At 40.7% G+C, this 16,301-nt stretch overlaps 1 protein-coding gene across 1 annotated transcript in view; it reads right to left on the bottom strand.

Moving 5' to 3' along the window:
* Positions 1-8,330: 8,330 nt before the first annotated feature.
* Positions 8,331-16,301, bottom strand: part of LOC136857410 (type 1 phosphatidylinositol 4,5-bisphosphate 4-phosphatase) — a 66,464-nt gene continuing 58,493 nt past the window's right edge. Inside the window, exon 7 of the mRNA XM_067136060.2 lies at positions 8,331-10,909. Coding sequence (XP_066992161.1) covers positions 10,824-10,909 — 86 coding nt within the window. The 3' untranslated portion in view covers positions 8,331-10,823. The remainder of the gene's footprint in view (positions 10,910-16,301) is intronic.

The following is a 16,301-nucleotide window of genomic DNA, read 5'->3' as shown; positions in this document are numbered from 1 at the left end:
GAACCGAGACACGACTGACGCGAAAAGATTTCTAATAAGAGTAACGGCAGACACATGAAGATAGAATTTGCTTGAAGAGTGAAGTAGTTCAAAATATGGTGAATCGTGTAAGTCCAAGCTTGCGTTAAGGATCAGTAGCCAAAAAACACAAATGGATTTTAGTGCCGAGCAATTGCGTGACTATCCCAACTCCGTCATTACCTAGCAAGATGAATGCGACGATATTTTTACATGACTTGTTCTCTGTCTCACCTGAAACCGAAACAGCAGCACGTGAGCTCCATAGCCGCAGTCGCTTAAGTGCGGCCAGTATCCAGTATTCGGGAGATCGTGGGTTCGAACCCCACTGTCGGCAGCTCTGAGGATGGTTTTCCGTGGTTTCCCATTTTCACACCAGGCAAAAACTGGGGCTGTACCTTAATTAGGGCAACAGCCGCTTCCTGCCCAATCCTAGCCCCTTCCTCCCTCATCGCCGCCATAAGACCTATCCGTGTCTGTGGGACGTAAAGCAAATAACAAAAAAATAAAACAGCAGCAGTCGAAGCGACTAGAGAACCACCTCTGTCCACTATGGTGTGCTCGTACAACCAGCGGGGAACGGGCTCTCGTTCAATCTGCCCATGTGCGCGAGGTGAGGCGTATTTATATGATCGACAGTTCATTCTAGAATGTGTGAGGTATTAGAGCGACGTCAGGTGAGCGGGAGAGTCAGCTGATTGTTAAAAATGGCGATCAGTCTGTGAAGAGCAAGTCCGGCGGATGGTAGTGTAATGTGAATGGCCGGTACACAGAGTACTTCCGCGATGATCCGGCACTTAAAAACTCATATCAATGAAGAGGAAGCGTCACAGAACTAGGGTTGGGCACCATGTCCCTGTTTCGGCACAAGGTGCCGGTGCACAGTTACGTTCCGCTGTTCCAGAACACCGAGTGTCAATTGTTCCGAAACATTCTCAAGCGAGCCGGAGACACTGACTCGCTGTCCCATCAGAAGCGCCGCTATGCACTGCCCTTCGCCTACTAGCTGAACTGTGCAGCGGGCGCACGGGACGCGGGACTGCAACTGCGCAGTGTAGAGAGAACTTCGAGAGGCAACATTACATGCTCCGCGCCAGTGGGAACTGGGAGTGTGCCTGTACGGAACGTGCTGTGTGGTGTGTGCCTGTGTGTAGTTATGGCCATGGTCCAGCATAAAGCTGCAGGGAACGTGAACGAACAGTCGGAACACTGAAATTCGCGCCCAATAATCACGTTAAAGGCTGCTATTAGGTTAAGATTTTTCCGGTCAATATAAAATACTCATAACACGGTTACAATGGCAGTGCAGGTGTTTAAAAGTAACCAATTCAAGAATATTTTCACCAGTTGAATGTAATGGCCTGTATTGTGAGTAATTAGTGAGTAATTAATATCTCGAAAATTTCCCTCAACACTTTCTCGGGGATTGACGTTAAACATTAATTTGGACTTTAAGGAAACTTTTAAGCCCAAGAAAAATATTTTTAATTCCAAAGCGACGATCCATATAACTGGATGAATACATTGTTGTACTTTCCTGCTGTTAGGCCGGGCGCACATTGAGAAGCAGTTGGCCGCAGAGCAGGGAAGAGCAGAGCAGAACACCGCGAAGCTTACGAAATTGCGAAGTGGATGTGAGCGCACATTGCCACGCAGGGTCTCGTCGGTTTTCAGAAATAACATGTTTTCTTTAGACTCTGTGATACTGGGGCATCCAGTATAAAGAGGCTCTTTTTTCTTTTTCTTCAAGCATTCGCGATTTTTCTCATTTTGTTAGTCATCTTCACAATTTCCCTTGTGCTGATGGCAACGCGGTTATTCAGCTTAAGACAATCGCAATAAAAACAACCACCTTCGCCAGTTTACAAGACTGAACAATATTTCTATGTTACCGATATTCGGCGTTCATATGGACTAAGCAAAGAATTTAACTCATGATTATTTTTTATATTTTTTACGTCGCACCGACACAGATAGGTCTTATGGCAACGATGGAATAGGAAAGAGCTAGGAATGGGAAGGAAGCGACCGAGGCCTTAATTAAGGTACAGCCCCCCCCCCTGCATTAGCCTGGTGTGAAAATGGGAAACCACGGAAAACTATCTTCACGGTTGCCGACAGAGGGGTTCGAACCCCCTATCTCCCGAATGCAAGCTCATAGCAAGGCGATCCTAACCGCACGACCAACTTGCATGGTAAATTCATTAATAGGATCACAGTGGGGGAGAGGGAAAAATATGTATTTACAAATGTACTGCTAGATTTTCATCTAGTTGTCACAAGACACAAGATACTAAAATCAATCAACATTGACAATCTGTTGTGAACGCGTTTGAATTTATATTTGACAAGACATGATAAATGATTTTCCGTATTTATCTCTTCACATAAATGTGATGATGGATGACGGCGACGGAGTCGGCGATGATGCTCTCCATAATCAACATTAGATCTTTGTCTTAAATTCTATATGTTGCGAGAACTTGGGTCATGGATTGTTTCATAGATACATGAGGATTACATGCTTTTGTTTAACGTCGCACTAACATATCGAAGGTTTTCGGCGACGGAAGAAGGGTGGAAGATTGGGAAGGTAGCGGGCGTGGCCTTAATTAAGGTACAGCCCCAGCATTTGCCTAGTGTGAAAATAGGAAACCACGGAAAACCATCTTCAGGGCTGCCGACAGTGGGGTTCGAACCCACTATTTCCCGAATGCAAGCTCACAGATGCGCGACCCTAACCGCACGGCCACTTGCTCGGTGGATTACATTTTAGGCCTTTCTCTAAACTACCTTGTTACGCAGCGTGAATAAAATGATTTATAGCCTGGACTGTAGTGCCTTATTCCCCGAATTTACATACCGATTTTAATTAAATTCTCTTCAGCCATTTTCTCACGAACATACATACATACATATATACGTACATACTGCATTGCAGTCCACATGATTCACATAGTACCTACAAAACATGACGAGACTGAATGGCTGTGGTAATTTTCTCCTCCATTTCTTAACTGCGTGACACGTGCGCAGGAAACTGTTTCGAAGACATCGCGTGGTAGGCGGAAGTACGTGCAGAACCGGCCTGCTCTGCTCTGTCCTGCCGTGTCTGTCAACTTGCGATGGTGCAATGATTTGTGTGGATTACAAAAATCTGCTCTGCACTGCACTGCTTTAGCTGCTCCGCCTGCGTCCCAATGTGCTCTCTGCACTTCGAATTCCTTCCCTCTCAACTTCCATTTTCTTCAATATCTCGAAAATTTCCCTCAACACTTTCTCGGGGATTGATGTTAAAAATTAATTTGGACTTTAAGGAAACTTTTAAGCCCAAGAAAAATACGGGTCATCGCTTTGGAATTAAAGATATAACTGGATGAAAAAATGTTGACACTCCAACACAGGGCGGCACACAGCCGGTATCGACAGGCAGACACAGCCAGGGCCAACTAATCTATCTAGTGCGGCCTTGGCACAGCACGTTCGGTTTAGGCACATTCCAGCTGAAGCGGAGCATGTCCTGTTGCCTCTCGAAGTTCTCTCTAGGACGCAGTTACAGTCCTGTACCCTGTGTCCCGTGTCTCGGCACTCTGTACCGAAGCACTCCGCCTCAAGTTCCTAATGTTGCGGAACAAGTGAATGTTCCGGTCTGCCCAACCCTACACAGAACACCTCCGGCCCGGTCTGCATCCACAAGAAGCTAACCTGTCGACAACGATTGCGAGGTATTCAGGTAGATGTAAGTCGGGGCACAACAGCACGCCATTGATGTTGCGTTTTACTAGAACATCCAGGAACGGTAGATTGCGGTTCAAAGCCGCCACCATCCAATTTGACCAAAGAAGAAAATTCATGCCTTCAAAACACGTCAAGATACGGAAACAGTAATTTTACCCGCAGATAAAGGCAACGCTACGGTAATGACACACACCGACTACACACTGAAAATAGAACAATTGCTCACCGATTCTACATATAGGAAAATAAGAAACCCTACCAACCTCATTAAGAACAAACTCCACAGACTAGTAAAACATTCCAGTATTGCAGCCGAAATACAGAAGAAACTGATTTCCTCGGACCTGATACCTCCTGAATTGTATGACGTCCAAAATCCATGAAGGCATACCTCTGCGTCCTATCGTGAGCGCTATAGTGTCTCCGACGCACGATATCGCCTGTTACCTATCCGGGCTACTTCAGCCACATACAGGAGACACTGAAACCTACGTGAAGGACTCTCTCGACATTTCATCCAGCTCCTTAAGGACCAATCAATCGAAAGTACGGACTTGTAAGTTTTGACGTAACGTCGCTTTTCACCAACTTGCCGCTAACAGAACTATTTCCGTTATTAGACCAGAAACTTCCAGAAGACCTGTCAACACTAGCCAAGGACTGCCTTAACGCCACTTATTTCTACTTTAATGGGGAGTTCGAACAGACAGAGGGCTACGATGGGGGTCGCCGTTCTCTCTAATAATAGCAAACATGTATATGGAGCACTTCAAACAGAAAGCCTTAGCCAGATCTACCCTGAAACTGAAATGTTTTCTCCATTATGTGGACGACACATTCGTGATCTGGCCTCACGGGTTCAATAACATGCAGCAATTTCTCGACCATCTCAACTCTATCCACGTAAATATTCAGTTCACCATCATCGAAACAGAGGTAAACGGAGAACTACTGTTCCAGGATGTAGTAAAACGCAACACCAATGGGACTCAAGTCACGTAGTATACAGGAAACCCACACAAAAACAGACAGGTACCTGCAGACCTCTTCTCATCACCACCCTTCACAAAAGCAGGGTGTTCTAACATGACTGATTAAAAGGGCCATAGCGATATCAGGCACAGAACACATCAAAGAAGAGAAAGAACACCTCATGAGAAATGGCTACTTGCTCATAACATCTGACAAGTCTTTAGAATATCAGAAGAAAACAAAGAAAAGGCTGCCATAGAAGAAAACAACGGGAAAGGAGAACTGACACGCCCGAAAACAGCGTTACTTAAATACTTTAGAAAACTACAGACAGGATCGGCAAGATACTGGATAAATAAGACATAAAAACCATCTATATAAACCCCACCAGTAAAAGACAATAGAACTACAGGCTCCTGGAATGTGCTACGTCAACGAAATAATACATCTGATCAGATTAACACATCCGTCCAAGCAAGAACCAAAACACAGGTATTTCAGCTGTAGCCAAGCATTCCTACGAAACAAGACACGGAATATCATTTAACAAGACCAAGATCCTAGCAGCTATCCATTGAAATCTGGAAAGGAAAATCCGTGAGGCTATCGAATCAGTAAACACCCAAACAGTATGAATTTAGGATATAAAATCAGCAATTCTTGGATGCCTATCATACATAGATGAGGACATACAGACCACAACATAAACACGCAGGACAAACGTCTAAATTACATAACAGCACAGGCAAGTCCCACTACCTGGCGGTGACACACATTTTCCAGAATTCTCACAAGACAGCCAGGGGACTTACGTCAGCCAGAAAGGGTAGGATATATAAGACCAAGGTCAGGAACACTCTTGTAGTGCGATTGCTGCCTGGGAGACTGATTACCTCGGATCGAGCAGGGGTGTTTCAATCGCCTTACCAAAGAATATGGCTATGTATTTGAAACGTCGACATACTGTATGTAATGTACAGAAAACAACAATACGGTTCAACCCGGGAAAAAGTACTAAATAAATAAGAAGAATCTTGCTGCACAGATTGCTCATGCCAGTTTATAAACTTGCAATACTCGTTATAAAGTTCATCTAAACACACAAAACTGGAGCTTCAAATATCACCAAATACTTCTTTATCACTTTTGTTGCATTCACAGTGAATATGCGACAAGTTATAGCGTGATAATTCATATCAATGTTGTTGCTGCCGAAAACAATTATATGGATGAGCTGTCATGTTTGTTTACACACATTTAGGCAGACTGGGGACGAGAAACTTTTGTTCTAAAAGAAACCGTACGGGGTCTCCCATATAAACAAAGTCCGAATGCATGGTGTTTGTACCCTGCAGTCCGGCAGTTGCCTCAGCCGAACTAAAGTCACACACAATCTTATATGAAATCTTACCTTGCAAAGGATGCTGGAAGTATCATCCTTCCTGGATTATACAGGTATTGTACATGGTAACCACATTTGGCTGATGCAAGAGTTCTGCCAATGTAATATTTCTGATTTTATTCGTAATGTTTTTAGTTCCTCCAATGTGCGAGGAATTTTTCGATACACTTTTTTTCTTTCGATTTACCCCACAAGTAAAAATCACACTGTTAGATCAGAAGAATGAAGGGGAAATAGGTCAGCACTGATCACTCTGTCTGCAAACATTTCTGAAATTGAAAGAAGGGAATTTTCTGCTGTATGAGCAGGGGCTGAATCTTGTCGAAAGCACCCATGCAATTTTTCTTCTTCCATTAAGTGATGGAACAAGGTCATCAAAATGTCATCTTCGTACACCTCTGTATTTACAGTCTCGAAAAGATAGGCCCAATTATTCATCTTGCACTAGAGTAGAACGCAGTCCGGAAGGCGGTTTCGTTGCGCAGAGAGAGAGACAGAAGTATGAGATGCGGTGATGCCAATGTGGCTACTCATAACAGCATGTATGTGTAAACATTTTTTCATCCAGTTACGTCTTGAATTCCAAAGCTATGACCTATATTTTTCGTGGGCTTAAACGTTTCCTAAAAGTCCAAATTCATTTTTAACATCAAACCCCGCAAAAGTGTTGAGGAAAATTTTCGAGATATTAAGGAAGGTAAATGGACGGTCCAGCTTCAATGCCGTAGGATTATCGCCGTTTTAATACATATCAAATATTGTTGTACGCAGAACATTTTTAATGAAATCATCGAGGACCGTCACTGGCTTCTTCCTCTAAGGGTTCTTTGGCGACCTGAACACCGCATCATTTTTATTTCTGAAGCTTGTTTTATCCACTGTACTCTTTGCAGGCTGATACCACACGCGAGTGCTGTCTTCTTTTGAAGCGTGGCAACATGGCGTTCCTCACCTCCGCCTATGAACGCCTGCTGCTGCATGCTTACCAAATACAAATACACTTTAAATACTATTTCCCTCGCCTGTCGACGGAATACTTGTCTTTTTGCTCTTCCTGGATCTATCGTACACACGCAAATAGTTCCCTAAATTAGTTGATTATGATATTTACAAATAAAACTCGAAACATTCACTCGTGACCCGCACAAATGGGCACCTCTTACTGAGATGATTCTATTGGCTCAGCGGAAAACACGTCATACTACAAAGCGCGCAAATGTTACTGCGCAACCCTCTTCAAACCGCCTTCCGGGCTGCGTTCTACTCTAACAGCATACAAAACACCGATCTTCCTATCATAATGAGAGACTTCGTAAACACCATTAGAATTTTCTGCACACCAATAGCAAGAGCTCGGACTGTTCACATGACCATTAAGATGAAACCAGGCATTATCCAAAAAGAACACAAGCTGTGGGTCGAATAAACGATCATTCAATGATGCAAGATACTACACTCAATATCTCTCTTGTGGCTGTATCAGCAGGTTTTAGACAGTGGACCCATGTAAACCTGTACGGTTAGACGTGATCAGCTTTGTAGCTCTGTATGCAGAAGAAATGGAAACCCTTACTTGTTCTGCTAATATTGTGAGCAATTTATACAGTGACCATTCAAGGTAGATACCAATGTTATCTAACTTTTCTTCTGTTACAACCGAGTGTGCACATGATTTTTATTGAGCTGTCCTTTAAGACAAATATTTCAAGCTCTCCATGGGAATCTAAATCTCTACCAACTGATGGCCTAGCAGACATAATCTTTTGTAAAAGAGACTTAAGTCCCTCATAGTGCATTGGCACTGCCTGCAACTCCAAGTAGCCTGTGGAGTGGCCTACACTAAATGCACTAGCCATGCGTATTGGTAGGTGCACTAGTTACCAAGAGATGAGCGCAAATTGGCACACTGGGGTGAAATGCTGGCAACCAAGAAGGACTTCGCTGGAAAATTGAAAATTTCCAATAATGGACCAATCATGTTGGAACTGATTGCCATGCTTGCTACTTATGAACAACATGCTTAGGTGCTGCATGTCGTTAACTAAGGACAAACTAATTACACACATCGCTACATCCTTGACCAAGATTTTCATTAGCATTACTTTTGTCTTATTTACGCACCTCTAGGACAGATTACATCATAAAGGGCAGATTTACCTGGTAAAAATGGTTTTAGGACAGGGCCAAACAATCAATCACGTACAATAGATACGTTTAATAATTTCCTCTCATCGTACATACAAAACTCACAATCAGCATAGTCTATAACATATTATGCCTGTCGTTTTTATTTTAAAATACAAGGGAATCAAATAAACCTTCCTACACAGTCAGGCTGAATAGCAGTAGCTGATCATATAGTCGAGATTGCACAGTATAATATCAAGACAATATATTCTGTAAAAAAATAGAAATCAGAGAACAGGTGGTCTAACCAAACAAGTGATTTCAAGCTGATGACATGTTCTGTCTCTTAAACCTAAAGATCAATTGTGCTGCCAGTAAGACAACTCTGATGACAGGATGAATTCTGTAAGAAATACAATCATGTTATTGTAACCATACTATTTAATACAAATCAGTCTACAGAAAAAAAATCACTGTGACAAGGGATGTGTGTTAAAGAGCACACTGGAGTGAGAGTGGTGGGGTGCTAGTGGCAAAATGACAGCAGGAAGAGCAAGGTACGTAGCAGCCAACCAACACGAGACACCACGGTATGAGTCTTATGTTCACCAAACTACACTGATCTTTAACATTTCTTTGAGGCAAGGTGACAAAGTCTAGATTCAGGCCCTTGTTCATTTCATGCAGGTGTTATTCATAACCTTTATGCTGCAAACTACAGACAACGCCCTGAGCTGTCATACCTGTGATCAGTGCAACCTTGGTTATTAGGGCTCAGATTTCTATGACCTAAAAATCTACAAATATGATGTAAAAGAAATTAAACCTTGCCTAGAATTTGTTTACAAGACAGACAGCAAACTGATCGCATTCCTAACATTCTTTTACCGTTCTGGTTTTGACAATTTATTGCTCGTTAAACCCATTTAATTTAGCTTCAGTCTCGATCGATAACTGGTCAACATGCTGGCCTTCAGTCCAAGGGGTCACGGGTTTGAATCCTTGCCAGTTCAGGGATTTTAGCCTTAAAAATATTGTTTTTATGTCCCACTAACTACTTTTAACAGTTTACAAAGATGAAGTGCCGGAAATTTTTCCCCACAGGAGTTTTTACATGCCAGTAAATCTACAGGCATGAGGCTGACGTATTTGAGCACCTTCAAATACCACCTGACTGAGCCACGATTGAACCTGCAAAGTTCGGGTCAGAAGGCTAGCGCCTGAACCGTCTGAGCTACTCAGCCCGGCGAGTTGAACCTTCAGTGGGTTGCGAACTGGATGTTTGTGCTATCTTCAACATCAGATTTCATCCTAGGTAGTGCTCCATCATCGCAGACCTCGCCCACCGGCATGAAGTAGAAAGATCTGCACCAGGCCTCATCAGAGGCCACAAGCCGTTATTTACATAATTTGACAACATAATATTTCTAACGAAAGGAAAACCAAATGCAAACAAAATCACAGGAAACCTGTGAATAATAGAACGGCTACAACTATTATACAATATTCTTGGTTTAATATTACAGTGACAAGAAATAGTAAAATATGTTATTACATGAGCAATAAAAACGATGACATTGTGTTAACAAAAGTTAGAAAAGTGTTTCATTCAACTTTAATTTGTAAAGAGAGACCAGGATAAAAACATGACAGTATAGAAATCCAAGCCCTGGTCATTATCGTGTTACAAGCTAGAAACCAGGTCCATTTTCATGGCATTTATTATACAGGACATAGTGTAAACAAAAAATATACTCCAAATGTCTCAAATATCATCTTTGATATTCACAGTGAAGCTTTCCCTGATTAGTGTGCTACAAAAGGTGAGTACAACTGGACAGATGTTGGCAAGACCACCTCACTTTATTTACATGAAGCCAGCTAGATATATACAGAGGAAGGAAGGTGCTGTACAGAACATCTAGAAGCAATACTAATGCTGACGGGTCTGCAACAGGAGCAGAACACTGTGCCCATCCTCAGGCTGCACTAACGGTCACTTTCACTCCAGTGCTGCCCGCTCACCTGCCATACATGAATACTGTTATCAACAGCCACGCACACGCCCTTCCCCATAATACCACTTTGTTGAGGAAGGGCACACGATCCATACAAAAGAGAAAGAAACCACTTATTATGACCCTCTGCAGAAAGATACCAACCTAAAATAATTTTTATTTTGTACATTAAAAGTATGAATTGATTGAGAAGCTATGACGAGAAATTCAAAACCCTACTTACCCTTGTTACACATGCACACCTGACGCCTCCCTCTGCAGAATACAATTACCACCAATTTATTTGGTGTCGGCACACACAAGCATTATTCAAACATACATCAACAACGTGGCATAGCTTCCCAACCAAACACAACACAATTTTAAAGAACACCACAGTGGAATGCATTGCCGAACAACTAAAAAAATATCTAAAAATCATTAATACACAAGACATTTGAGATCAAATTAGTTATCAACTTTAGGGACTTCTCAATTAAATTTCACTTAGTAACTATAGAGAGAGTGAGCAAGTGCAGAGGGCCACACCCCTGTTGCATTGTCGTCCTTTACATGGGCCCCTCGATAAGGCTCACTTTCATGGTGCAGTAGTAGATAGTACGGGCAAATGCCAAGATAGCCACCAGAAACCCACCTGCCAACAGAAACACATGGCAATGTGAGACGAGTTTCTTTCCACACTCACTACATTTGTAACTAGAGCCCAGATTTCCATGCAAATGCATGATTTTAAATAAGATGGTTATACTTCTCAAACTTTGCAAATATTCATTTTATGGCTCAATGATTCCAAATGACCATTCTTTTTCCCTGCATGTTTGCATGTTTTGTTTTTAGGAGAAAATTCATGCATAATGCATATTTTGAAGATTTTGGATTTAATAGCAAATATTTGGACGTTTAATGTTGTGTAATATGACTTTTCTTCTGACTTTGGTGCATATTTGTTAACTTTGCATGATAGTGCCTTTTATGAATGTTGGTGTGCAGAACTTGGGACCATTTTTCCATGTTTATACACAATGTCAGTTACTGAGACAGAGAGAATGTATTCCTGTCATCCTACGTGACAACCAAAGTACATATGGTAGATGTCCTATAATTCAATTAACCAAGCACTTTCTTATCTGTTGCTTGAGTAAACATCGACATATGCCGAAAGACCCCATGTCGATCTCTAATTCTCAGGAATGAGCTGTCCCAGTTATACATTGCTATAAATTGAACTGTAAATTGTGCATTGCGCAGTGACTGCTCATTTTTCATCTATGTTAGATGAAGCAAACAAAACTTTTCTAGCACTTCTGTGACGCCACGTTACTGAGATAGAAGCTTACAAACCTTCGTTTCGAAATGAACCCTGTTCCGTTGTTATCCTGGAATTTCCTACTCTGAACGCTCACTCAACACACGTCTTTATCGCAGCAGGCAATCTTTTCCAGTTATTGAGGACATTCAAATGTGTGCAATTTACGCATGGAGAAGTAGCTGTAGCAGCTAGAGATAGGTTGAACAAAGAGATTCATTTAAATACTGATTATGAATTGGTTAAGCTTATAAAAGACAAATTGTGGTGAAAATGTTAAAGACATACAGTATGACCTCACTTTTCCCCAAATGTCTTCATTTAATGATGCATCTGTCACTTCATGTGGTGTAGAAGTAAGTATCATTTTCTGTGCTTAAATAATGCACTGACATAAAAGGATGAGCTTAAATCAGGACAATTTGGAGAAATTAGTTTTACAATGTTTCAAAACAAACTAAATTTTTATAGTGCATATTTTCCAGTTTATTATTCATGTTTTGCCATATGATAGTGCATGAATGCATGCTATTTTGAGTTTTGATACTGCATGGAAATCCGGTCTCTATAACAATGCTATATTTTTCTGTGCAACTAACAAGTGTAAACTAAGAAAAAGTTTAGAAGAGCATGGCACACACAAATAAACATCTAGTGGTTCTTGGAAAGGAATGTGCAAGGGCCATAATGTCCATGAGTTCAACAATAGAGCAGTCCCTTTGATGCCAGTTTCATTGCTTGAGAGAAGTGAAAAGAGCGCAGTGGAAAATACAGTAGAAGTCTGTAATAGTGAGAATTCATAACAGCGAAAAATTTACTCACTTATACCCTATTTTTCATAAAAGTAACCCCCAACACATACGCACACACACATTAAAATCAGTATGAAACGGCAATCGGTTTGTTCAAACTTGTGTTTTTGTGGATGAGATCCATACTATGATTTACCCGTTAGTTGTTATTCTAATTCCATTATTATGTGAATGTGTGTGTTCAATTTCATTCTTAAAAAATGTAATAGTACATCACTTTGGCAAACGTTTCAGTTTTCTTATTCAAATAGTCACCTAACCTAACCAAATATGTATCATGAAAACATATTTCAACAGCCAGTAATCTTTCCACTATAAATATACATAGAAATAGTCTTTACAAAATTCAACCAGACTTGAGAAAATATACACTAACCTCTGAAATCAGCGACGAACTACCATATCTTAAGTGTATCACATTCTTACTTCATTTCAGTGTTATGTTCAGTCTTCAGCCCTAAGGCTGGTTGGATCCTCAACAGCTCTGCCATCAGCTGTCAGATGGCCTAGGCATCACTGAAGAGGTGTACTAGGGAAATGAGAAGTGAGGTAGTTTCCCGTTGCTTTCCTCACCGAGCCAGAAGTTGCTATTACATATCAGTCTGCCAAGCCCACTGAAATGCATGCATCAACTGACCCTATGAGCAACATTTTCACACCATTCATTGCAGGGACTGGCTGCACAAGGAATGGCATTACTAGCATCGCTCACACCTCAGTCATTTTCATATTTTCAAAGCCAAGGATAAGACAGAGACAGATCAATGAAAGTAACAAAATTGCTCTAGCCCATACCAGAAGACATAGTGCACTGTAAACACTAGGTCCTGCCAGCAAAGGCATACTTCATTTCAGTACATAGCGTTAAGACTAAGTGACCGTTTATTTCAGCCTTTATTTACTAATTGCCAACTGCTATCAGCCACGTTATTTATTGCAAAAACATGCTCTCCTCTTTCATTATGAATTTTGTCTACTGACAGTACACTAATTTACGGGTATTACCAATCGACTCCGGTATCTCCTTCGAATGTTGACAAGAGTGCTCGCTAGTGTACTATAGAAAACTATACTGAATATGATCGATCGCATCCTTGCTGTAACCAAAAGGTAGTACACAGTTTAATATGGGAATTTTCAAGGGACAGAAAAATACTGTCCTTACAACAGGGTTTTCGGTATATCCGTACTCACTATAGCAGACTTCTACTGTACTTCTGTTGTGGATGTACCGCGAGGGTACACCCACCCCGTTCATTTAAGTCAAGCACCTTGTGAAATGACATCTTACACTTAAAACAACTATAGAGCATCCCGAGTTAAGAAAAGACTACAGGCCTTATGGGCCTGCTGCCTTCCACTGTTGCAATACTCGCTCACTTACCGCGTCTTGGACACTGCTTGTGAAATGCAGTGATGACATAAAATTATACATCGCTTGGTACAGCTGTTGCAAGACTAATAATAATATAAATGTCAGATTATCTCCAGTCATTAATGAAATTACACTCATGAAATTTCGTTTTGCCATAACATTTCTAAGGATAATAGCCCACTGACTGTATCATTCGAAATAGAGTAAGAGTATGAACATGCAGGGATGCAAACTAAATAATAATAATAATAATAATAATAATAATAATAATAATAATAATAATAATAATAATAATAATAATAATAATAATTATAACAACAACAACAACATGCATATCCAGAAACCGAAATGATTGTCTTGTTTCTTATATCTGAGAAAGTTTCATGATTGTTGTTGCTTTAAGGGAGCGCAGTGCTGAGTCTATTAGGCCCAGAAACATTTCATTATTAAGGCAAATACTGTGTGGTTACAACACAGGAAGCTGACGGCAAGATATCTCTATCTCGGTGATGTATCCTTCAGCTCATTTCAGATAAATTTACTTGTAAGTGACAACAGATGCAAGGGCTTCATGTTGATCACAAAATACGATAACTTAAAAATATTTTTCCGCAACATAAAATACAGAATGAACTATTCGTATGATTTCTTAAAATCAGGTAGTTCGGGGTTGCTGTTTACGAAAGTGAGGATTGTGTTCAGAGTTGGCGGTTCATCTCTAAAAGAGAATTCATGAACAGTGCGCCGTATTCCACTTCTGACAAAAGCATCGTATTTAATGAGTCTGGCATTACTGCGAATTAACTTTTTCCTTTCCCGCTTCTTGCTGGGACTCTGGAGTGGCCCTTCGCTGGCTTCCTTCCTTATTTTGAAGACTGAAGACCTCGAAATTCCTAAAAACTTTGCGGCTTTATCTACTACCCAGTTTACACTTCGTCCTGGATGCTTTGTTTTCAAATGCAAAAATGAATTGAGCACCATTTGCCGTTCCTTTCACCTGATAACTTCACTACTCCTCCTTTTCACATGTTCAACTATAATTTAAATGTATTACACACTCATTATATAAAATACTAAACAGACAAAAACAATACATGATACACACAACCAAAAGCAATGCAATACACTAAAAATGAAACAATATACTGTATTTATAACAAAACACTATGCGCCCCAGGAAGACGATCACTTCACTCTGTCGAATATCTCCCTTACGTAAGCAATCACTGTAATGAGCGACATACACAAAAAGGGAAACATGCCGCACTGACCTCACCAATGATTCGCAGTGGTTAAGCTGAGTTATTACACGTGTTGACTACTGTACACACTTCCGTACTACACGCTGAAATGCGGCGCGCAATGCGACAAGCATGGCCGGCTGTTCCGTGTACTGAACCGCATATGCGATATTTAAAAGGATAAACTCAAAGATATCAAAATGATTTTATGTTTTCTTCAGTATTGTATGGCACAACCAATGCTTGTTTCATAAGAAAAATTATACATTTTGATAGGAATTCATTATAATTTTTATATACATGTAGAACTAAAGTGGGTCACACCAATAGAAGTGAAAGCCCATAAGACCTGTAGTCTTTTCTTAACGCTGGATGTTCTATAGAGCAAGAAGTTTGGACTTTGGTCAACAGATGTCGCTACTAAAGTGATAAAGTAATTTTGTGAGAGAGATGAAAAATTTTCCATGGCCATCCCCTCTCCTTTCCTCAGCCTACTGCTTTCTTCCCTTGTGTACCTCTCAGTTGGAGTGTTGTTTCCCTGCAGGGAAGGTGATTTACCGCTTGCTTTGTTTGACGTTGAGTAAGTGCGTAGTAAACTTACCGCGCTGTCTGACAGACGTATGATACCAATTCTGTCACTATTATTCGCGAATAACGGTATTCAGTATTGAGTATTTATTGTGATTATTGTGAGTTAGTATAACACTGTTGTTACAGTGCGTTTAATTGCTATAAATACTAAGGAAGCCACAATCAGGACCATCTCGGCGAGTTTTACGACCTAATGAACCAAACTTTGAACTGACATTCTGCATGAACTGCCTGAATCCTTTGAGGTTCGTAAAACGTGCTACTTTTGCGATCCTAAACTGAGAAGGAGAACGAAGTACCCGTGCCAGAATTGTGGAAAACCGATCTGCTTGGAGTGCGCCAAAAAAATCTGCTGAGAGTGCTTTGCGGATAAATGAACGTTTTTGAAGTCTAACGTTTTTTCTGTATATTTTGAAAATCATAGCTGTATCTGGACACAAAATGTTTTGAGTTGTAGTTATATACATGTAAAAAATAAGGTAACATATCCTGCGATAAAGAAAATTGTGCTTTCTAACAAACAGTGACTTTGAACCTTAAAATTGAAATTTGTGTTTTGAGTTTTCCAGTAATTTGATGTTTTAATTGTTTGTATGGTCTTTGTATAACACTGACATATCAGCAAAATGATCATAATAATCATATTGTCTAGATTTTTAAGAAAAACAGAGGCGTCTACATTTTTGGAGCATCATTAATAT

Source organism: Anabrus simplex, chromosome 1 (genome assembly GCF_040414725.1).
Source record: "Anabrus simplex isolate iqAnaSimp1 chromosome 1, ASM4041472v1, whole genome shotgun sequence".
Classification (NCBI taxonomy): domain Eukaryota; kingdom Metazoa; phylum Arthropoda; class Insecta; order Orthoptera; family Tettigoniidae; genus Anabrus; species Anabrus simplex.
The sequence above is the reverse complement of the archived record's forward strand: the minus strand, read 5'-3'. Positions and strand labels throughout refer to the sequence as shown.